This window comes from Danio rerio, chromosome 12, assembly GCF_049306965.1.
Source record: "Danio rerio strain Tuebingen ecotype United States chromosome 12, GRCz12tu, whole genome shotgun sequence".
Taxonomy (NCBI): Eukaryota; Metazoa; Chordata; class Actinopteri; order Cypriniformes; family Danionidae; genus Danio; species Danio rerio.
Window position 1 is genome coordinate 6,182,501 of NC_133187.1, and position 24,815 is coordinate 6,207,315.

Here is a 24,815-nt window from a genome sequence, read left to right on the forward strand (position 1 = left end):
TTTGATAAAACTAATTTATTAAAATGAGCTGAAACAACACTAATCTTGAATTTTTTTTGAAGACAACTTAATTGCCTTGTTCAATCCACTTACATTTGTAAAAACGAATAAGATAACTTAATTTCTTCATGTTGCCCCAACTCAAATCGATTGTGTGCAACCCAGCATTTTTACAGTGTACATCAGTTTCTCATCAAATCTTGACCAGTCAACTGCTCTCTAGTATCTGACATGCCCAGCCACCTTAAAGACGCTTCTTATTTGCTTTTCATTTAATGCTTTTCAATTTCACTTGAATTGAGTTTGGTGTGAACCCAGAACTGCAGTATAATACACTGCATGAGTTTAGCACAGAATAATACCTGTTTATCTGCATTATAGTGGATGGGGGCAGGATCGAAGTGGCAAAGGATTTTGAATTGTTGTGCAAAGCAGGTATTTTCATCCAATCAGCCCACACACATTTAATCAGCGATAAGGCAAAAACCCAAACAACCTGCACGGCCCAAGATGACAGATTACGCTGCAGTTATGCTCACTTTAGCCTCACTAGAATGAAGCACAGATATCCCATCGAGATTGATGAGTGATCTTTACGCCCACATGGCCGATCTCATGATATCAGATCACACACACGCCTGTCAGAGCATGCCAAAAAGAAAAAGATGCCATCATATGCTAAGAAAATATTCCTATGTTAAAATTTAGCAAAATTCACATGATTAAAAAACAAAACATTTTTAAAATATATAAACATACACACATATACAGCTGTCTGGGCACTTTCTAAAGAGATAATGATTTTTATAATGCACAGACTATAAATTCTATACCCCTACCCCAACCATAACCCTAAACCCGACACACGCAATGAAACAATCTGCATTTTTACAGTTTCAAAATACTTAATTACTAATTATAAATACATATTGCATTACAATTCTGTGTAATTTATGAGCCGTTTTCCACATGGGGACCAAAAAATGCCCCATTAGGTCAACATTTACTGGTATTGCTATACTTCTGGCAACATTTGGTCCCCACAACGTAAGGAATAGAAGGTACACACACTCGCACACACATATACAAAATAATAATAATACCTATGATTTAAAATAAAAATCAAATAATTTTGCAATATTTTATGTGCTTGAATTTTTAGTTTTTATATTTTGCATTTAATTATTATATTTAATATATATTTATATTATATACTATATAATAGATATATTTAATAATGATATAAGTATAGTATTGTACAAAGTAGACAATTTTTTAACAAAAAAAAATCAACAACAAATATTTTTATGTTTCTTTCACTTATTTTAATAAAATTATACAAACTTTACCTTCATATTTTTTAGTCAGTTTGATGTAAGTTGATATGACTAGAAAATTGCATTTTATTCAACTAAACAATTTAAGGAAGCAAGATTTGTTTGTACCGTGAATGGATATATCAGCCTACAATTTGATATTTCTGTTATTTTAGGATTTAGCCTACAGTACATAAACATCTCTGATGGAAAAACAAAAGTACTGGCACAGCAAAAGCCAGACAAAACCAAAACAGCCAACAACACTCCAGGGCTCCTTTCATACTCCTGACTGATGTTAAATTTTTCTATAAATAGATGCTTCAATGGATTAGATTATTGGTGATTGGATTATTCAGTGAAGTTCCCCGCTGACCAGATTATCATTTCAGTTCAAATACCGTAAACAGGGTAATACGACCACTCTCACATGGCATATTGAATCTGACAATACAAGCCGGGAACAAAGTCCTTAATCTATTTAGCAGTTTGCAAATGGAATAATTACTACTCTGTGCAAGAGAGACGCAACCCGATTATGAAGCATCAGTCAACATTACTGCCGTTCAACTGTTCACAAATTCAGTAAGAAAGCATAAGGAAGCATAACTTACAAATTTTAGATCATTTTTCAATCTCTTAAAGGAACAGTACACCCAACACAACTGAAAATTCTGTCAAAGTTTACTCACCCTTCGATTTGAGTTTCTTTCTTCTGTTAAACACAAAAAAAAAGATGTTTTGAAAAATGCCTTTAGCTGGTATCAATTAACGTATCTTTTTGCTACTATGAAAGTCGATGACTACAGAACAGCAACCAACAATCTTCAAAATATATTCATTTGGGTTCAACAGAAAAGAGAAACTTACAAAGGTTTAAAACCACAGGAAGGAGAATAAATAATGAGGTAATTTTAATTTTTGGGCAAACTTGATGTTCAAAAACTTTCACACAAGCCACATTACATTTGATAGAAGCAAATGATATTAAAATAAACAGGTAAAATATATATTTTCAAGCTCTTGTTCTCTCCAGACTGGACTATTGCAACTCTCTACTAGCCGGGCTCACAGCTAACTCTATCAAACCCCTTCAGCTGCTTCAGAACACAGCAGCACGAGTGGTCTTTAATGAACCTAAAAGAGCACATGTCACTCCGCTACTCATCCGTTTGCACTGGCTGCCAGTTGCTGCTTGCATCAAATTCAAAGCTCTGATGTTTGTTTACAAAGCGACTTCTGGCCTTGCTCCTTCTTATCTGCTCTCACTTCTGCAGATTTATGTGCCCTCCAGAAACTTGCGTTCTGGGAATGAACGTTGCCTCGTTGTTCCATCCCAAAGAGAGAAGAAATCCCTTTTTCCGACCTCTCGCATTCAATCTACCCAGTTGGTGGAATGAACTCCCTAACTGCATCAGAACGGCAGAGTCACTCGCTGTTTTCAAGAAAAAGACAACTATTTAGTCTCCACTTTCCTTTCTAATCTGCAAATTGCCTCTCTGGCTCCACTGCTAACTGTATTACAACAACATATAAATAAATAAATAAAAAATGACTAATGCGCTTTGCTTCTTACACTTTACATACCTGAAGCTTGCCTACAGCACTCGTTCATTGTTGCTCTTATAATTGTGTAAATTGCTTCCTTGTCCTCATTTGTAAGTCGCTTTGGATAAAAGCGTCTGCTAAATGACTAAATGTAAATGTATTGCAATAATGATACTTGTTATGATATAACATTTCCCTAGAAAAATGCTATTTTTATTAGCTACATTTTTAAATAAAGTATTTATTTAATGATGTTAAAATAAGCTGGATGAAAGATTTTTTTCAGATCTCATTTATTCTCATCTAGATAGACAGATCGTAAGGCCCCAGATAATAAGGCCCCATCTCATTGGTCAAATTCAGATAAAAACCAACCGATAAAAATAGTATACTGCATAAAATATTATCGCAGATGAACAATAATTTTGCCATTTATTGTGCAGCCCTACTGTCCACTATTCATACAGTGAATAAATGGCAAAATAATTGTTTATCTGCGATTGTTTTGGTTATTTTGGTATGAATACATTAATATAAATTTGACTTGCTTTTTGCTCTCCTCTAACTTAAATAAATGAATTAACGCTTCTTGCAATCACAAAAATATGTATATTTTTTAGTTTGACTGAAAGCCATAAGGTCAAACTGATGCTCCTATACAGTATGCTCCTAAATGCTCCAAACACCTTTCATCACTTAAGAGGTGCTGTTTACTCTATAAACGAGTGTGTGTGTCTTTCAGTTGTGTGTCTGTAAAGGCACATCTGTCTCTGGCATCTCCAGAAGGCAAACATCCTGCGAGAGAGCCAGCAGTCATCATTAGCACAGGAGACACAGATAGGGGAAAAAAAAAAGTCTGTCATCAAATGTATAATTATAAGCCAACATACAGAGAAGACAATGAACACAACTCTTATAGATAATACAACATGCTAATAATCACAGATAGACCATCACAGCAAATGCATCTAAAATATGAGTAAAAATATGAAACAGCATGAGCAGTTCACATATCATTTACACATTACTGCATCTACATGTTTCATTTTTTAATTTTTAACTAAAAATAGACGTGTGCAATGTACTCAGGAGATGTGTGCTAAACAAATCCCCTCTTAAATCCTTATGTTAAAAAATGTAAAGCATTTTTTTTTATTTATGAAATTTACAATCAAAAAAACTGAGGACAGAAAAATTTGATTATTAAGACGAGCAAAGTCTACTAAAGGAGGTCGAGCCTGCTCATTTATGGCTTCTAAACTCTGGAATGGTCTTCCTGATAATGTCTGAGGGTCAGACACACTCCCTCAGTTCACAACTAGATTAAAGACTAATCTTTTTAGTAAAGCATACTAGGGTTGGGTGATGTCGACCAATTTGGTATCGTAAGATGTCTAATATGAAACATCGTGATGGATGATGGCATCATCATCGTAGGCGGCGGTAAATTAACTATGAATTTAACAGAAAAAGCTTAAATATGCTCCAGGTTTTAAGCCAACAGTCTGAAATCTGTGACCTGAGCAGAATGACCTGAGCAAAACATTTCTTGGTGACCTAAACATCCTCAGCTACACTTCTCTAATCAGAAGCTCATGCTGAGAGCCCAGATAAGCACATCCCCTGTAGGAGACTTAAACAGCTGCTGACTCACAGCGTGTTTGGCTAATTTATCTTGGATGCATCAATGCTCTGTTATTGGTAGAAGTGGAAGTGCTCAGATGAATTTGCTGAATAAGTCAGTTGAAGATTGCTGCTCTCTGATAATGAGCGATCAGTGCAACTAAGTGCAGATAATGCAGATATACTGGCAGTGTGAAAAAAGATGATACAGTAACTGGGTTTCTGTTTTCCTGTGTTAATAAACATTTTGAAGTATTTTTTTTTTATTTGAAAAAAAAAACCTGGCCCCTACTCAATATTAAGTACGTCAAGATACTAAAGTAAACGTCCCAGCAACTTTAATAATGCGAATAATGGGAGATGAAAACCCCCTGCTGAAAAACACAGCTTAAACCAGCCTGGTTTTACAGGGGTTTTGGTCATTCCATACTGGTTTCCAGCCATTTTCAGCCTGGTCTGAGCTGGTCAAGCTGAGAGATGAACAGATAAAAACAATTGAGCAGCCAAGCCGGGCTAGGAGCCCAGCTAAAATCCGCTTGACCAGCCTGGTATAAGCTCCCTGCTGAAAAATCCAGCCTAAACCAGCCTAGGCTGGTTGGCTGGTTTTAGCTGGTCAACCAGGCTGGTTTTAGAGGGGTTTTGGCCACTTCCAGGCTGGTTTCCAGCCATTTCCAGCCTGGTCTTAGCTGGTCAGGCTGGGGCCAGCTAAAACCAGCTTGACCAGCCTAGCCAAGCTGGGAGTCCAGCCAAAACCAGCTATATCCAGCTTAAACCAGGCTGGTCAAGCTGGTTTTAGCTGGATTTGGCTGGTCATTTTCCAGCCTGACCAGCTAAGACCAGGCTTGAAATAGCTGGAAACCAGCCTGAAAATGGCAAAAAACCCTCTAAAACCAGCCTGGTCGACCAGCTAAAACCAGCCAACCAGCCTAGGCTGGTTTAAGCTGGATTTTTCAGCAGGGCTGGACATAGCTAGATTTGGCTGGGCTCCCAGCCTGGTCAAGCTGGTTTTAGCTAGTCATCTCCCAGCCTGACCAGGCTGGAAATAGCCAAACTCCCTCTAAAACCAGCTAAAACCAGCCAACCAGTCTAGGTTGGTTAAAGCTGTCAGTTTCAGCAGGGCCATTTGCTGAGTAAACTCTGAAATAGCGAATATTACACCCACATGACTCCATTATGATTGCCTTGTTTACTGTTGGTTACTAGGTTACCAATACTACAGTCAGCCACTCTAATAACTTAATAGAAACACACCTAATTCGCATTTGCCATTTTTTTTTTAACTTAGAAAAGATTTACTTCACATCAAGCCCAGCTAGTGTTTGAGAAAACTTAGTGTGAAACCATAAAAGGAGTCTTATAGTTTCCGCTTGACCTAACTGAGGCCACTGACCTTTGACATGCTAGGAGGATCAACATACAACTGGATTTGCACTCTGAAACAGAAAATAACTGATGTTTATAAGAGCAATCATAATTCAGTGCCAATGACTGAGAGCACAATCGGCAATCATAGTTTGGTAAACTAAAAATTGTTTCATCTCAGATTTGCCATCGACTTTTATTATTTGTATCACCAAGGACCATGTAGACTACTAGCTGTATAAAACATATCAGAATGTTTGAAGAACATCAATACAGTGCAATGCGCATGGCTGCTAACATCAGCCTTAAATAATTTAATCACATTGAAATGTGGGCTAAAATAGCCAGAGAACTGTGTTTGCGCACAGTGGGACATCTAATTTGTTTTCTCCTGTACGTGCTGAAAGGTGAACTCTTTGAATCATGTGTTCTGGGAGCACTGAGTAATGATGAGCGAGGAAGCAGGCTTCTCCAGCTCCCTGGGTGACCGTTTTCACTTATCCGTGAGACACCTTCACTCCTTTTAGTCTGATATAATCTGCTCAGGATGAGAAATGAAAGCAGTCCCCTGATGAGAACACTGAGGACTTCATGAGCTTCTCAACGGGGGCTTTTCGTGGCCAGATTTCTTACAGCTCGACCTGAGATGATCTATAAAACAGACTTCAGCTTGAACATGAGACACTGTTAGAACAATTACTAGTACACAAAATTCAGCAACGTCCTTTTAACTGCAACAAATGCTAAATGGAGAAGCAGTACTCAATTTAATAATTTGTGATAATTATATAACAATTATCACAAATTTGTTTGTCTGGCAAACAATAAAAGCAATTTTATTTTGCAATTAAACATTCTTATCATTATATTGCATTAATTTTTTAGATGTTAGTAGCAGTACCGTTTTTAGGATAGCTATGAGCTAGTGTGCTCCAAAACAGTGACAAAATTCGTGTTTAGAAGATATAAAACGGATATAAACATGTAAAGCTTGTAGTCTGTCACTCAGACTAAATGGATCAATGGTTTTATTCACGTCACGTTCCTAATCAAATCATAACCAATCAAATGCTCTCTAGAATCTGACATGCCCCGCCCCCTTCAAGACGTTGCTTATTTGATGCACTTGAGCTCAGGCACTCTCACTCTCATAGCTACATTATGCCTCACCCTCTCTTTGTGTTTCGGTTGAGATTACCTTAAACATTGAATAGAAATGTGTATTTCAAAGCACTCCACGGAACCTTAAGGTAAACATAGCTGGTTTTTCATAAATTTAATAAATATTTGTTATTTAATTAATTAAATATTTAATAAATAAAATATATTAAAGGAACCACAACTGCAAAAACTAAAGCTAAATATATTTGTATGCTTTAAATAATAATACTTAGACAAAGTGTATATTAAATTATTAGGAGAGTTAACATTACCAATGCTATATAAACTAAATAACTGATCAAATATCTGTTTTACATAACTAAATATATATTTGTAGATTTTAAGTAAACATAGCTAGACATTAAGTTCCTTAAGTAACATCCTTAAGTTAACAGCTAGTTTTTCATTCATTTTTCTTCAATGTAGTTCCTTATTTATCAGGGGTCGCCACAGTGGAATGAACTGCTAACTATTCCAGCATAGGTTTTACGCAGCGGATTCCATTCCAGAAGTAACCCAGTATTGGGAAACACCCTTTCACATTCATTCTAAAACACACTCATACACGACAGACAATTTTGTTTCTCCAATTCACCTGTACTGACCTTTGCTTTGTTTTTACAGTAGTTTATGTTGTTTTGCTGCCTGTCTTGACTATTCGCCTGTACTCTGACTACACTTTTGGATTGTCTGCATGCTCTGGTTTGCTCCTGTTTTGACCATTGCCTGCCTCACTATTCTGTTTAATAAAGCTGCACGTGGATCCTCACCTCCATTGTCCAAGACTCATTACAGCTAAACTAAATAACTCTAATTTATATAACTTATTATATTTTTAGATTTTAAATTAAATATATACACATAAAAATAACAACAAAATCACTAAATTGTGAACTAAAATAAAAGACCAGTCAAAGCTGAAAAAAAACCCCACTACATTTTAATAATACTACTAAAATACCATTTTAGTGTTCTGATTTTTGATCTGTTTTTAATTTTAAGGGCATTGATATAGCACATTTTTTCAGTCATTCTTTTGACTTCTAAAAAAAATCAGTAATTAAATATAATATATACTTCTAAATCAGTATTTAAATATAAGGATAGTTGGTACAAACTACTTTGTTTACTTGCCTTCTTACATCTAAATGATAAATACCTTTATCACTGCATTCAAATCATATTAAAGTAAACTCAGGCTCATCAGTCAACAAGTCGGCACAGAATTCTAAAGGCTATCATCAGGGTACACACCTGGGTCTTTGAAAAAACCCACTCCTGAGCCAAACAGCGGAACGGCAGCATGAAAAACGAGAATGCTGGAGGGTTGCCAAATCTCACAAATTCATGCCATGAACTGAAACAGTGAACAGCTCATTCAGTTTATTCCTTCATAAACAAAGCCTGCCATACACATTTTTTTCCAGTTTAAATATAGTGGCATGGCATTAATCTTAGAAATGTGAAAGTCCAAGCAAATATTTGCTATAGAGCTCATTATCTTTTTTCGAACTCATTGTAAATAAACAATCAGAATGAGAGAGGAATGCCAGGGAGGATTGCGGGAGTTGAGAGGGGGAATCCATAAAAAGACTGTTTGAATTATTTATGTAGCAAGAGTGATTATAATTGGGAGTTGAAAAGTTACCAAAGAGTTTAAATCTTCACTCCAAAAATGATAACAATCAAGACGAACTATAACAATAACAAGGTTTTTTTTCTATAAATAGTTTTAGTTTCAGCTAAAAATCTTCCATGGAACCTGCATCTTAAACGTCCAACGGGTGAGTAAATTAACAGCCTATCTGCTTGTTAAAGGTCTTTGCACACTGAAGTCCAAAATTTTCATGTTTTTTTTTAGTATTCATATGCTAAACATTTGTCACATAAACAAACCTTGCACACTGAGTCTGACGCATATTATTTAATTCATTTCGAAAAAACGAAAAACATTTTTGAGTCAGTACAAGCAGTAATGTTTTGCTCACCTCTCTCCTTCCCGAAGTAGAAAAAGAAAGGTAGGATACATATTGTTCATCAGGGGTGGACTGGCCATCAGGCAATTCTGGCAAATGCCAGAAGGGCCGGACCAATTTTTAAATGTGGGCCGGTCAGTTTAAAAAAAAAAAAAAAAGTATTGTTTTTAAGGGCAGACAGCTTTTATCTCTTGTTAGATGTGATATTATGATGATGATAATAAAAATAATAATAATAAATGTTAAGCATTTCGCCCAATCGGCAACTGCCGCCTGGTTTCAAGATGGGCCGACCCAATCCAAGGTTACCCGGACATAATCATAATCTGGCAAGAATGTCATATTATTTCACCATCTGTTCACCAAAATAAATAGTGAATGTGCATGTCCGTGGGTGGGGCGGTGTCGTGTGGTAATGTGGGCTGGTGTGGCAACCGTGCCAGGGCTGAATTTTTGTCCCAGTTCGCCCCTGTTGTTCATCCAATACCATCCAATACTTGATCCTTACCAAAGAGCTGAACTGGATTATCCCCAAATGCGAAGTTTATTTTAGGAAATCAGTGGAATTTTGATACATTGCTTATGATACTTTTCGTATACATATTTACGTATGCAAGCAAATCCTGAACACAGACAGGCAATGCCATAGACATTATAATAGATAGGAGCAATGGCCTGAAGCAGACCATTAAGTGATTATTGTATGGGCAGTACATCAAATGTGAGAAGAGAGGTGTGCCAGTCACAGAATCCATAATATATGGGTTCTTAACTGTCCGCACACTCTGTCTTCATTTAAGTTGTCTGTGGTTCAGACATCCCAAGTTGGGAAAAGTAATTTCCAGGGGAGACAGAGTTGATTTGCGGGAGGTCGCGGGAGAGTGGGTACCTGAAGAGTGGTGGGGGCGTGTGCGCACGACGTACTTGAACACCGGTGGGGATATGTGCGTACAATGTACCTGAAGAGCGGTGGGGGTGAGTTGCGTGCGACGTACCTGAAGAGCTTGGAGGGATGCGATGGAGAGGTGTGTGCATGTATTCAGGGACCGGGCGGGAGATGCGCGATTTCCGGGAGATTATCATTCGTTTGCGGGCATCCGGGAGTTTCTATGCATTTGCGGGAGACTCCCGGAACATCTGGGAGACTTGGGATGTCTGGTGGTTCAAGTGACCGCATATTGTATTTTGCCTTTCGCTAATACAGAGGCCCTGAACTGTCAAAACTGTCTCTAATTGCTTTTTCGGATGCGAAAAACTGAAAAAAATCTAATGGTCAAAAAATTCGGTTTTGGTATTATTATTCATTTACTCGTTTGTTGGAAATTAGAACTGAATTTAGAAATAGTTTGGAAACAAATCTGTACGCTTAACAAACAAAATTAAATATGTAGGTTAATGGATATCTTCAGTTGAGTGAGTACAACACTGGTTCCTCATCCAAGAAAGTAAAGGAGTAAAGAGTAAAAGTAAAGTAAAGAGAAAGTAAAGAGGCCGAATGGAGAAGGCTCATTCTTTATCCTCAAGCTGCAGATGGTCTGTTTAACTGTTTTCTCGCTAGTGAAGCGTTCAGTTTTCCCACTTACAAAATCCTCCATGTAAGAAGCAAATGCGCCATGGCGATGCAACTGACTCTTACATGGAATGGCAGATGAGACTGATTGGTTTAATGCACGTTATACTCAAAACATACTAATAAACACATTAAGAGAATAAGCACAATCCTGTTAGACAATGCGCCATGGCGCAAACCTTATTTTTACATCCTTAAAATAGCAAAAGTGTATTCGGAAACACCCTTAATGCTTTTGTGTCATGTGCTTTAGTCTTTGTGCCTAGGTCGTTAAAATAGAGCCCACTGTATAAAAATTTTAAAGCACAAATAAATAAACAGATAAAACAGATATAAATTCACAATAAAAAAAAAAACTATGTTTGTATTGCTCCTATATGTTTGTTATTTGTGACTTCTTTTAATTGTCTGCGGCTTTTTTTATGTTGTTCAGAAGTGTTTAAGGTTAGGTGTGGGGTAGGTGCTCCAAAATATTTCTGAAAGTATGCATTTTTCTAAAATGATTTGTATTTTGCAAACTGTTTAATGAAACGCATAATGCAAAACAACCCAAAACAGTAGAGAGTGAAAATGTGTCAGAGTATCATATAAACCAAATAAAAAACATTGCCTTGAGCCATAATTTGCAGACACTTAAGGTTTGGCTCAGCAACATGTTTTCCTTCATCTAATTAAATGTGTGACTCAGAGAAATCAAAGCTATTGATCTACTCAAAAGAAACAAAAGCACAGCAGAATTAATAAACTCTCTGTCTGAGGCACGAAATGACTATGCATATATCTGTCTGTGCGCTGTAATCCTCCTACGCTCGCTCCTGTCCCAACCTGCAGCCTAGCAGGTCCACTTGAGCAGGGCAGGATGAGAAATTTTTGGCATTCCAGAGGGTCAGAGGACTGGAAGAACCAATCAAAGAGCCCAACTCAACACCACGAGCTCCTGCGCATAAGAACAGGGGCACTTCAAGCTGAATGAGCGCTTTAAAGACCTTTTAAGAGGGTGTATATTTGTTTTGTGCTCTTGAAGACTGCCATTGCTGAAAGGGAGCGAGTAGGGCTATGAATGAACACCTCACTCCAAACTAAAAACAAAGCTTCCAAAAGGGAATTTTACAGTAATGCTAACGAAGACCCTTTTTTTGGTTTCCTAAAAACTTTTGGATCTTTGTGTGAGGAATATAACACTTTAAATTATGCTTTTTCAATACAGATATTTTTGAGCAATTAAAAGGTTCAACACACTTAAAGGTCCCATGAAGTTAGGGCTGAACAATATATCGTTTGAGCATCAATATCACAATGTGTGTATCCGCAATACTCAAATTTAAAAGATTAAAAGATAAAGATATTATTAAATATTATTATTTTTAATTACTTTTTCAATGATGACCATGTTATTTTACATTTGATTGTTTATTTTCTGTACTTGAATACTGTTAGACTCTCCAGAAAACCATAAAGAACTGTTTATTTAACTTTATATATATATATATATATATATATATATATATATATATATATATATATATATATATATATATATATATATATATATGTATGTATATATGCTTACGCTTAAAATTAGTTATAACTTATGCCAACACTACACACTGCATAGAAAAAGACTGGATCATCCCAGTTGATCTAAATCAGGGGTGCACAAACTTTTTCTTATGAAGGGCCAAAAACCAAACTTGGTTGAGGGTGATGGGCTGAAGCTAAACATACCAAGCTGTATTACATTAAGGTTGCCTTGGTGACTTCCTAATTTAACAATATTAAAAATATATAGGAAAAAATACTTTTCATCTTTTTTTTTTTTTTTTTTACATTTTATAATGTGCTTCTTACAATAAAACCATAAACAATCTTATTTATAACACAATGGAGTTCAATGTTTTTTTTTTATTTACAAAAAGAATACATTTTCACTCAATAGTGAAATATGTGTCCAAAAAACGTTTCACACAAATATATCTGTCAACATCTAAAAAAAAAAAATGTGTTTTAGCGCTTCATTTACATTTAACTGAAACATTTAATTTCAGTTTAGCTTTCTTTGTAGCTTAGAAATTAAACAAACAAACAAACAAACAAACAAACTAACTAACTAACTAACTAAAGGTTATGTTTAATGATCATTATGAAATGATGATCTCTGTTTGATGGATTTGCCCCAACTTTCCCCATCATTTGTCTTTCTTCTTTGATTGGCTGGCAAGCCAAACCAAAGGTTACCATGGGCCAATTTTGGTGAAATGATATTCATATCACAAAACAGTTGAAGTCAGAATTATTAGACCCCCATTAAAAATTTCCTTTTTTTAATATTTCCCAAATTATGTTTAACAGAGCAACGAAATATTCACAGTATATCTGACAATATTTTTTCTTCAGAAAAAAGACTTATTTGTTTTATTTCAGCTAGAATAAAAGCAGTTTCTAATTTAAAAAAAAAATAAATTATTATAGTCTATAGAACAAACCATCGTTATACAATAACTTGCCTAATAACCCTAACCTGCCTAGTTCACCTAATTAACCTAGGTAAGCCTTTAAATGTCACTTTAAGCTGTAAAGAAGTGTCTTGAAAAATATCTAGTCAAATATTATTTACTGTCATCATGGCAAAGATAAAATAAATCAGTTATTAGAGATGAGTTATTAAAACTATTATGTTTAGAAATGTGTTGAAGAAATCTGCTCTTTGTAAACAGAAATTGGGGAAAAATATACAGAGGGGCTAATAATTCTGACTTCAACTGTATATAGTTATTGTACAACATGAAAAAATAATTATTTGAGATGTCATTTTGTCATATCGCCCAGCCCTACAATAAAGTAATCTTATATTTAAGAGTATATATGGTTATGTTCATTTCTTTGTGGAGCCTGCAGATGCCAGCAAAACAGACTTGAAGTAACCTGAAACTGAATCTGGTTACTTAAATCATTTTAAAACTTCAGATTTTTAGATGCCTTCCCTAACACTTGTCAGAAAACACTTTTCATGATCCAATTTCATTATTAATAGATGAATCACATACATCAGATTATGAGCTTGAAATAGATTTTGAAGTTCTTGTTTAGGTGGCACGGTGGCTCAGTGCTTAGCACTGTCGCCCCACAGCAAGAAGGTAGCTGGTTCAAGTCCCAGCTGGGCTAGTTGGCATTTCTGCGTGGAGTTTGCATGTTCTCCCCATGTTCGCATGGGTTTCCTCTGGGTGCTCTGTTTTCACCTACAATCCAAAGATATGTGCTATAGGGGAATTGAATAAACTAAATAAAACACATGCTGGAATAGTTGGTGGTTGATTCCGGGGTGGTGACCCCTGATAAATAAGGGACTGAGCCGAAGGAAAATGAATGAATGAATGAATGAATGAATGAATGAATGTTCTTGGTTGGTCCCATTTCCTTAAGGATGATGACAACAATGATATGTAAATAAATATATATTTTTTTTCACTTTAATTTGGGCTAGTTTTAATAGTTCTCAAGATGTCTGTATATATTTAATTATTTGTATTAATTTAATACTTCAGATTAAACAAAGTAGCTCAAATAAAAAGTGTTAATTTAAATTTTAAGGGACAGTGAAATATTGTATGGATTTAGTTTTAATTAATGATAATAACTCTGAGTGGGGATGTTACGTCCTGAAAAGCTCTAAAAGGCACATCCTTCACCTCTTTTATCCCTTATTCCACCTTATATGTTTCCATTTTACACTAAAAGCACTATAGGAGTGTTAATGTGTGTTGCAAATGGGTGACCGTCTCCACTTCTGCATTATTTAAAACTTCACACTACTCAAACTCAGCTAAAACCAGATCCTGTCTGTGGTGAGACTGTGCAGACGGCAGACATAAGGTTTTTGGTTATAAAACATAGAAAAGCAGAAGAAAGAAATACAGCAGTATTTGTCTCTTTTCACTTATAAAGCTTGAGTCTTTGGCAGCGCATTCCTCCTGCCAGCATCTGTAGGGAAAAAAGAGGAGTCTGGAAAGTGTCCTGCTCAGGCAAACATGACCTACAGTAAAGGGGAGATTCGATAAGATCTCTTTCATAAGATGCACCATTGCCCTCATGCAAGCAAACTTCACTTCAGTCAGAAAAACAATTCAATAAAGTACAAGTCTGATAAGTGAATCTTAAAGAAAACGGAGGAGCTATGATGTAAAAAAGGATCCTCTAAATATCAAATATTTTGTGTCTTTTTAAATTATTGTCTCGTTTTAATTAGCAGTTATTTTATATAACAGTTATAATTATTGCTTATTTTAAAATGTATTTATTTTTAAATAATTTACATCTTATTCTCATATTTTCTTAGTCTCATTTAATTTAACCATTTGTTTTAAAAGATGTAATAATTTATTAAATTATAAAATTTCCTTACAGATTATTCATTAATTCATTCATTTTCTTGTCGGCTTAGTCCCTTTATTAATCCGGGGTCGCCACAGCGGAATGAACCGCCAACTAATCCACCATATGTTTTACGCAGCTCATGCCCTTCCAGCCGCAACCCAACACTGGGAAACACCCATACATTCTCATACACACACATATACTATGAAAAATTTAGCCTACCCACCTCACCCTCACAGCATATGTTTGGACTGAGGATGAAACCAGAGCACTCGGAGGAAACCCACGCGACCACAGGGAGAACATGCAAACTCCAAACAGAAATATCAACTGACCCAGCCGGAGCTCGAGCCAGTGACCTTCTTGCTGTGAGGTGACCGTGCTACCCACTGCACCACTGTGAAGCCCTTTATTATATTATATTATATTATATTATATTATATTATATTATATTATATTATATTATATTATATTATATTATATTATGCTACCCACTGCACCACCGCGTCACACATCCTTACAGATTAAAGCAATTTTTATAAAACAGATAGTTTTAAATAAAAACAAATCTAATATTATTTTAATTCAAATAAAACATTATTTATCAATACTTATTAATTTCCTTATAAATAATGAAAAGTATATTGCTCTCAATTTAATAAAAAAAAATCCTTGAAAAACATTAGAAAAAATGAATAATGAAAATAAATGTTTATTTTATAATTGGCTCACACTTTACGATAAGGTTTCGTTAGTTTAAATTTCATTATTTATTTTTCAATCATTTATATCTCATTCACATATTTTTTGTAAAGAATAGTTTTTTTTTTTTTTGTAAAAATAATAGTTTAATGTAATCATTTATTTAATCATAACATTATTTTCATTACAGATTATGTAAGCAATAATTATAAAACAAGCGTTTTAAATTAAAAGAAATCTAGTAATTAAGTTAATTTAACTAACTTTATTTTATTTATAATTTCCTTATAAATAATGTGGGCGGCCCGGTGGCCACTGTTACCACTGTTGCCTCACAGCAAGAAGGTTGCTGATTCGAGCCTCGGCTTGGTCAGTTGGCATTTCTGTGTGGAGTTTGCATGTTCTCCCTGTATTGGCGAGGGTTTCCTCTGGCTGCTCCGGTTTCCCCCACAGTCCAAAGCCCACAGTCCAAATACATGCGCTATAGATGAATTGGGTAAGCTAAATTGTCAGTATTGTACAGTATGTGTGTACATGAGAGTGTATGGATGTTTTCCAGTGATTGTAAAACATATGCTGGATAAGTTGGCGGTTCATTCTGCTGAGGCGACCCCTGATTGAGAAAAGGGACTAAGCCGAAAAGAAAATGAATGAATGTAAGAAACTTTTTCATACGCTATTAAAATGCTTTAAAATTTCTCAAAATGCTCACATAGTCACACAGCCTTAAAAACACAAGCAGATAATAAACTTTCACTCTATTATGCTTAAATTCTGCAGGGACTCCACAAATCATAAGTGTTTTTACTTGTGGTTCCTGGTCATCTATAATCCCAACTCAACACTGCATGATTACCTTGGATAAAAACATCAGTTTTACAGTATTGTGATCACTGCTCTAAAATATATTATTTTTATATGTCTGGATAAAAAAACAAAAAACCCTTTTCCCCTTTGCACACATTACATTTTATTTTGGGAAACATTTAGAATATTATGGAACAGTAAACATGTCAGGCTAACTATAAATCATTGACATCTGCTGTCTTTGGGTGCTTTCACACTAGCACTTTTGGTCGGCACCCGAGTTCGTTTGACGTCATAGTACGGTACGTTTAGCTAGTGTGAATGCGTCTTCTGAACCCGGGTGCGGACCCGTGAATTGTACCCGAGTCCACCAGAAAGAGGTGGTCTCGGGTACGGTTCATGCGAACTCTGGTACGGTTCACTTCAGATGTGAATGCAATCGTACCAAATAACAGAAGTGAACTATAGTGAACTCCCAACTGTACAACAAACTATCGTTTTCATAACGTTCGTTTGTTCGTGTGTGTATCTTGTTTCGTACCTTGGTGACACGCACGGGACTGAGCCAGGTGCAAACACAGTGATGTCTGCTTGTCTCCTCCAAAAACAGCTTCTGCAGATGCTGTGTGATGTTCTGAATGTGCATAATATTTTTGCGGAAAATGGACGCAAGTTGCTTTCTGTCTGTCCAAAAGCTTTCAGTAAAAGCAATGACCGCGATGTGCGGAAGTCTTTCCATTTCGGCGCTTGCTTGCGTAGCCGTCACCTAGCAACGTCCTTAAACAAAACGGCAGCTCGATGACGCAAGCGTACCGGGGTTCAGAAGGAAAAAAGACAGTGTGAACACAAACCAACCGAGGAGGTGGCAAGGGGAGACAATCGAACTTGGGTACGGTCCAGGCAAATGAACCAAGTGTGAAAGCACCCTTTATTTGTTTCCAAATCACAGATTTCTTTACATTTTAAAACAACATTTTCTTTATATTTTTCTGCTGGAGACACTATTGTCCTAAAAAACAAAACAAAAAAAGATCCTAACATATACCATAGGAACGGTATAGCAGAAAATTTTGGCGGTTTTAAAACCTTGACTTTTCACAGAACATTATTGTCCCATGCCAAGTGAACACACATATTGTTATATCGATGCTCAAACAATAAATTGTGCAGCCCTATTTTCCTTAATATTCAATATATGAAAATGCATTTGTCCTGTGAGAATCGCTCAGGTTTACTGCACTGACTTTATTATCTGGCCTTTCACAAGCTGACATACAATACATTTTACAGCATGTAAAGTACCTTATAGGGTCCATTTAAATGGCAGATTGTTAAAGTGAACACAGCTGGCTCTTCTTCACCAGCATCTGCCTGTCCAGTCTTCATGCAGCATTATAGATCCTAAATGCCACGTTTGTACCAGTGTCCCGTACGCTTATGACTGATGGACACTCACCATGACCATGTGGCCGATCTCATGTTTCAGTGACTGGACAATATTACTCTCCCAGAGGGCAAAGCGCATCGATCCAGCCCTTCAACAATAAGACAGCCTTAACTGGCGAATTTATAACAGTCTAATGAACCCGTAAGGGAACAAAAAGCAGCGATTTCAGTGATTGCTCTCAAAGCAGCGTCATCATCAGGACAAACAGCAGCGAGGAGATTCCTTTGCTCTTTGAAGAGCCTTCAAGGCTTGTAGATGGAGCTAGATTATGGGTTCTTAATTAGCAGGAAATCACAAATAAGGAAAAAGCAATTTGAGGGAAACTCCCTGCCATCCCACAACAGAGGCATAGCTGACAGTTTCAAACATACATCAGCAGCAATTATGTACAGCACATAACGTATTTGCTAACTAAAGCGAAGTGCCGAGCCATAATTGTACTGCTAATTTTGATACAATGAACTTTGAAATGTACAATGCTCTCCATTAATACTGAGCAAAGAAGGCTTTGAATAATATATTTATACTTAATAACATTTATGGGCTCTATTTTAATGATCTAGGCGCAAAGTCTAAAGCGCAGGGCGTAAAAGCATTAAGGGTCCGAATCATTCATTCATTCATTTTCTTGTCGGCTTAGTCCCTTTATTAATCCAGAGTCGCCACAGCGGAATGAACGGCCAACTCATCCAGCACATTTTTACGCAGCGGATGCCCTTCCAGCTACAACCCATCTCTGGGAAACATCCACACACTCATTCATACACACACTCATACACTAAGTACAATTTAGCCAACCCAATTCACCTGTACTGCATGTCTTTGAACAGTAGGGGAAACCGGAGCACCCGGTGGAAACCCACGCGAACACAGGAAGAACATGCAAACTCAACACAGAAACACCAACTGAGCCGAGCTGAGGTTCAAACCAGTGACCCAGCGACCTTCTTGAGGTGAGGAAGTGAGGCGACAACACTACCTACTGCGCCACTGCGTCGCCCCCGTGTCCGAATCCACTTTCGCTATTTTAAGGACATAAAAATACACTTTGCGCCCTGGTGCATGGTCTAACAGGGTTGTGCTTATTCTCTTAATGAGTTCTGGGTGTGTTTTGAGCATAACAGGCACTATACCAATCAGAGTATCATCTCTCGTTAACCATGTGGATGGATGATTACAGCCTGCTGAGCCTACAAGTAAGCACAGAAGGCCCCTACTGGCCCATATCTCTCAGCTGACAACCACTGATAACGCCCATTCAATCGATAACATTCGAATCGGCTGGAACGACTAGCAAGACTGACGCTTACCAACCTACACTGTAAAAAATGGCTTAGATTTCAACGGTAAAAAACTGTAAAAATGCTACAGTACAAATCCGTAACCTGGTTAACAGTATGTTTCCTTAATATATACGGCGAATAACCGTAAATTGACTTTCTCAGAATTCCCTGCATGGCACATCACTTTATATGCATTTGGTTGCCATAATATGGATCTTTTTAGTTGTTTCCCAATCAGTTATGTACATTAGAGATTTATGTTACATCTAATGTTGATAAATAATGTTTATTTCATGACTTTAGTTTTATGTGTGTTACCATACTGGTGTTTAGAAGCTGTGTGAATGACACTGAGCACCTTCTAAATGCTGATATGCTTTTCTGCTTGTGGGAAAAGTTGATTGTGATGAGCATTGGCTCATTTTGTAACTTCATCACCACCTTCTTCATGTGGTTGTGCTAACGTGTCTAACTGTGAAACAAAAAAAGTGTAGATGTTGATTATTCAAAATACAGACATATTACCTCTATAAATGAATAAAATACGGTAATTTACCGTAAAAATGAAAAATTACTTTACGGTTTGTACCGTGTTTTTAACGGTTAAAGTACTGGCAACCACAGCTGCCGTTTTTTTACCGAAAATTTTATGGATTTATTTTTTACAGTGTAGCCCAATGGCTGACCGTCAGCTTGGTGTGGTTTGGACAGTTTGAGTGACCAAGAAATATTAATAATCACAGCGGGAGAATTGCCAAAGGTAGTTGAGTCTTGGGGTCAGGAATTCTCCAAAATTGCAATTCAACTCCACCTTCTTTATCGCAAATAGCTTGATAAGGTTTTAAGATAAGGCCTTTGCTTCAATCTATAAACAAACTCAAGCACCTTCAGATTTTTATTTTTAATATTTGTGAATAAAAAGATCAATAAATACATTCGTTTCACAGTCTCGAGTCATATTTACCAATGGTGCTGATATTGGTGGACAGTACTGCAGCAGCAGGCCATTACTATGGGTTTTCCTTTTGAAAGCAGCCACTGAGAGGCTAATAGGTTTATCAGGAGCATAAACAGTAGGCAACAGGTTATACCAGCACAGGATATGAGGGCATGACAAAGCTCTGCCGTGGAAAACCTGGAGATATCTTGCAATATTAACTAGAAAGCACACTTCTGACAGCGGATAATATCTTACGACAACTGTAAAAGCCTAGAGAAGACAGATTATGTATTACGCAATACATTGTTTCCTGTCTTTGAATAAAAGCACAGCCTGAGGTGTATGATTCTTTGGTATTGCCAGCATTAAGAAATAAAATACAGCTTCCTTTAGAGTTTACTTGAAGCTTCGGGCATTTGTAATAACAGTAAGAAAGGTAGTGCATTGATCTGAATGCGCTTTCCTCTCCTTCGGCTACATGGTTTGAACACGCTCCTATTGTTTGGTTGTGCTAGTGTGTTAGCACCTGTCATATTTCACCAGATCTGTATTCAAATTACTCAAGTTGGAAAGTAGGCCACTGTAGAAACTGTAAACCGACATAGAAAATAAAAATATTGTTAAATATTGTTATAGTAATAGCAAGGGAGACGTTGGTCAATCAAATAAGAAACAAATGTTTCTTGTGGGAAGAAAACCCCTGCATAATAAAGATGGTAAGAATAGGTCAAAGATAAGATCCTGGTGGATGAGCACTGATCTTTCAGTTGCGTGTGTTTATTTTATGTCGAGTGGTAAATGCGAAAGATGTCAATCTGAGGGCCATTCATTGTCCCCACCTATAACTGAGATCCAGTTACTATTGTTTGGGCTTGTTTCAAATGAGAACACCTGCTTTTGTGATCTACTATAGTTGATTAATGTCTGGTGAAGCTACAAACCAATGTGAAATATACTTTCTATATTTGAGGCCTTTTCACATTTTAACATTTAATTTGTGCATATATTAGGCTTATGATTGTTATCTTTTAGCTAAAAAACAATAATGCCTTATTAAAATTTGCACACATATGATGTCAAGTAGGCATGGGACGATAACCGCTTTCAAGGTATACCCCGGATTGGAAAAGTCAAGGTTTTAAAACTGCCAAAATGCTCTGCTAAACTGTTCCTAAGGTTTGTGTAAGAATTTTTTTTTTTTTACATTTTTTAAAAGTTTTTTAGGACAACAGTATTTCTAGCAGAAAAGATATTCAAACATGCCATTTTAAATTGTGAAGAAATGTTGGTGCCAGTGGTATAGTTGTTAGTGTGTCGACACATGCACTCTGGTGCTCACGGCGACCCGAGTTTGATTTCCACTTCGCCGATCCTTCCCCTCTCTCTGCTTCCCATACTTTCCTGTCAATACTTTCTACTGTCCTTTCCATTAAAGGTGAAAATTGTCCCAAAGAGAAATTCAGTGTTTTTCACCGTTAATCACAATACAGCAAAACCGTGTTCAGGGCTCAACAATAAGGACTGCCCGATGGCCCGGGGCCAGTGTGGGAGACGCTTAGGACAGTAGACGGGACCATTACTGGCCCGATTGGGGCCACCTTTTTTAAATAATTTCGAACTCAAATAAAGTAACTTCACATTTTCCATACAGCTATTTTTGTTTTGTTAACATAATTTTGCTCATTATACATATATTATACATTTAAAAAATATTATTTAAATAATATTAACATTTTAACAATTATAAACATTATTTTTGACACATTATTTAATATATGTGGCAAAAAATAGCTATTAAATTTTATTAGTTTTTTTTTAAGGGGCCAGTGAAAATTTTGGCAGGGCAAATAAAAATCTGAACCATTGGCCTGAACGGACCAGTAGAAAAAATCCTTAGCGTTGAACCCTGCGTGTCGTTTTTATCCAAGGTTATCATACCTGTAGAATCTTAGGTTGTGTTCCCATCGGTGGTTCAGTTCATTTGGTCCAGACCAAGGGCAACAAATGATACATTGTAGCATTTTCTGCAATTCTTTGAGTCCTTTTCACACCACACTGATTGCTTTGGTCCGAACCAGTTGACTACAGCCATGTGACAAAACCCCATATCACTCATTGGCCAAATGTTGTGAAACGTAATTCCTAAACTGCTTAATGTTAAAATCCACGTGCGGGAAAATGCCAGTGGTACTCATGCAAGTAAACAAACCGGCAGACACAACATGAAGAAGAGGAAAACAATGTTTTAAGGCATAGCAAACGGCGAAGGCACATCGCGAGTCACTTCAGGAGGAGGTGTGAATTCGTTTAGCTAAACTGCGACTTCTGGAAATATTACCAACGAACCATCAGGTAAAGTTTTCCCCTCTCTTTCTCTCTCTCTCTCTCTGTTGGTAAACGCTGTCAACAAACATTTTTCCTCCACATTCAATAATGCACAGCGCATTGGCCTACGGCAGCTGGATTAATCCAAATCGGCGCAGTACTTTTTGCGGTTGGGTCTGTTTTAGTTCGGATCATGTTCTCACCACAAACAAACCGCTTCAGGGTTCGTTTGAAAGCATACCAAGTCCACCTCTTCAAGGAGGTCTCGGTACACTTTTTTGGTGCGCACTTGAGTACGATTGCTACTTTCACACCTGCTCAAATGAACCGCACCAAGAGAAAAAAACGAACTCTAGTGCGATTCAACTGAACAAAATAAGGCAGGTGTAAAAGCACCCTTATACCAGCTCATGCCTAATCTTAAGTATTGTAAAATCGTGTCCTTTAGTTTGCGGGTGGGCACTGAGGTCCAACAAAGTAAAACATACTTTTTTTTTAAGTAAAACATGTTTCTTTTGTCAGAGAGATCGCCAATTATATCTATAGATTTACTACAAACACCAAGATTTAACTATACTTTACTATGGTTTAACTAATTATGTAATATTTGTAAAGAAACAATGGTTGCTTTACATAGAGTACATTTATTATACCACATAGACATAGTAATATAAGCAGGCCTATTGTTACATTAATTTTAGTATAGTAGATATTACTTACCACAGCATGGAGAAACGGTTTTACCATAATTTCCAGAAAACCAAAAATAAAGTAGGCCTATCAAGTCCCTTCAATATGGATTTTTTTTCCTGTCACAGGTAGGCAATAAAGCAAGAACTACAAAAATAGTAATTCATAAAACCAATACTGTATAGATAATTAAATAATCACAAATTAAAAAGTGCGCTTCGAAGGTTAGATCCGAGTAGTTTCAATAAACCAATTCACTCAACCGATGCTAAGAACTGTAACTTGGCCGTGCTAGAATGAACGGCGTGTTTATTTGCTGGAAGAAATGAGCAATTGATTTTATATTAATGTATATTTATTTATATTATTCGTGCTAATATTTAGTAATAAAACATTCAAAAGATTGTATTGTTGTTAGCTTTACTGTTGAATCGTATTTAACGACTAGTCAACAAGTCAGTTCGAACGAATCATTTAACAGAATCGACTCAAATGAATGATTCGAGAATCAGACATCAATGTAGCGCTGCAGGTGCGAAAGAAAGATTATGTTTAAGTGGCATAAAGATACCCAAAACTAGAAATCAACTCATGAAATGAATTCATCGATGGAACACAAATAGCTACTGGTTTGTGATATGTGTCCTCGTTTGTAGATTCCTTGTTCTTACGTGTATTGAGCGCAAAGGACAGAAAAGAGCAAAAACAAACAACTTTCGACATTATGAGATATATTCTCCATGACAACAGAGGCTACTTACAAGTTCTTCTTCGCCTTTTCGGTCTGTTTGTGCAGTGCCACTGAGAATCCAAATAGACTGCCCTTGGTTTTTCCTTCTTTGATAACCGGGAACTGCACGTCAATGTTAAATCCGGTGTTCGTTTGAATCGCGCAAATTACGAAGACGCACAAGTGCAGAGACTTTCCGGCCATATTTAATATTCCAATCTCTCTCTGCCACTAGCACAACCAATGCCACTGAGGTTGAATTTGTCAAGCAGAAGCCATAGGAGTCTTCTTTCACTCTTAGCTGTAAGGTGTTTCTTGCTGTTCTGTGTTCCCGCCTCCACACCTCACGGCGAATTCCGACCTGCCGCCGCGGTCCGCCTTTCCACACCAGTCCTGCTCCACAAATAGAGCACTAGATAGACTACACAAGTCTGATAAGGAGAATTAGAGCCCTTAAAATGCTCTCTCTCTCTCTCTCTCTCTCTCTCTCTCTCTCACACACACACACACACACACACACGCCTTCACTTGTTGCTGTGCTACACATAAGATTTCTTTTTTTCAAGAGTTTGTTATTCAAATTTTAACAAAGTGAGTGAATTTCTGGAAAACATAACATGCCCAGGTCAAATTTCACAACATTAAGTTTATTCATATTTTTTTAAAGCCTATTTTTGGTTGAATGTTGAAATGATCCCTGAAAAGTTCTATAAGGAACCCAAAACGGTTCCCCTATGGCATCAGCAGCATTATTTCGGAGGCATCGTTTAAAGAGCACGCTCCAGAATATATGTTTGAGTCAAAGATTATCACTAAATATGTTTCAAAACCACATTTAAAAGCAATGAGTAAATTTATGAGGCTTTCTTTGTTAAACATCACAGACAAAAATGATACACAGACTTGTAAATCGGCTTTGTTAACAATTTCCTGTGGAGTAACAGACTGGCAGCAGTTCGCCAGT

General features: G+C 36.7%; 1 protein-coding gene across 2 annotated transcripts in view; it reads right to left on the reverse strand.

The window, feature by feature from the left end:
* The window catches only part of itga3b (integrin, alpha 3b), a 78,979-nt gene extending 54,701 nt beyond the window's left edge, over positions 1-24,278 (reverse strand). The window contains exon 1 of one of the 2 annotated variants that reach the window (XM_009306420.5): positions 23,883-24,278. In XM_009306420.5, the coding sequence (XP_009304695.1) occupies positions 23,883-24,055 (173 nt within the window). In that variant the 5' untranslated portion in view covers positions 24,056-24,278. 2 annotated transcript variants of the gene reach the window in all.
* Positions 24,279-24,815: the final 537 nt, after the last annotated feature.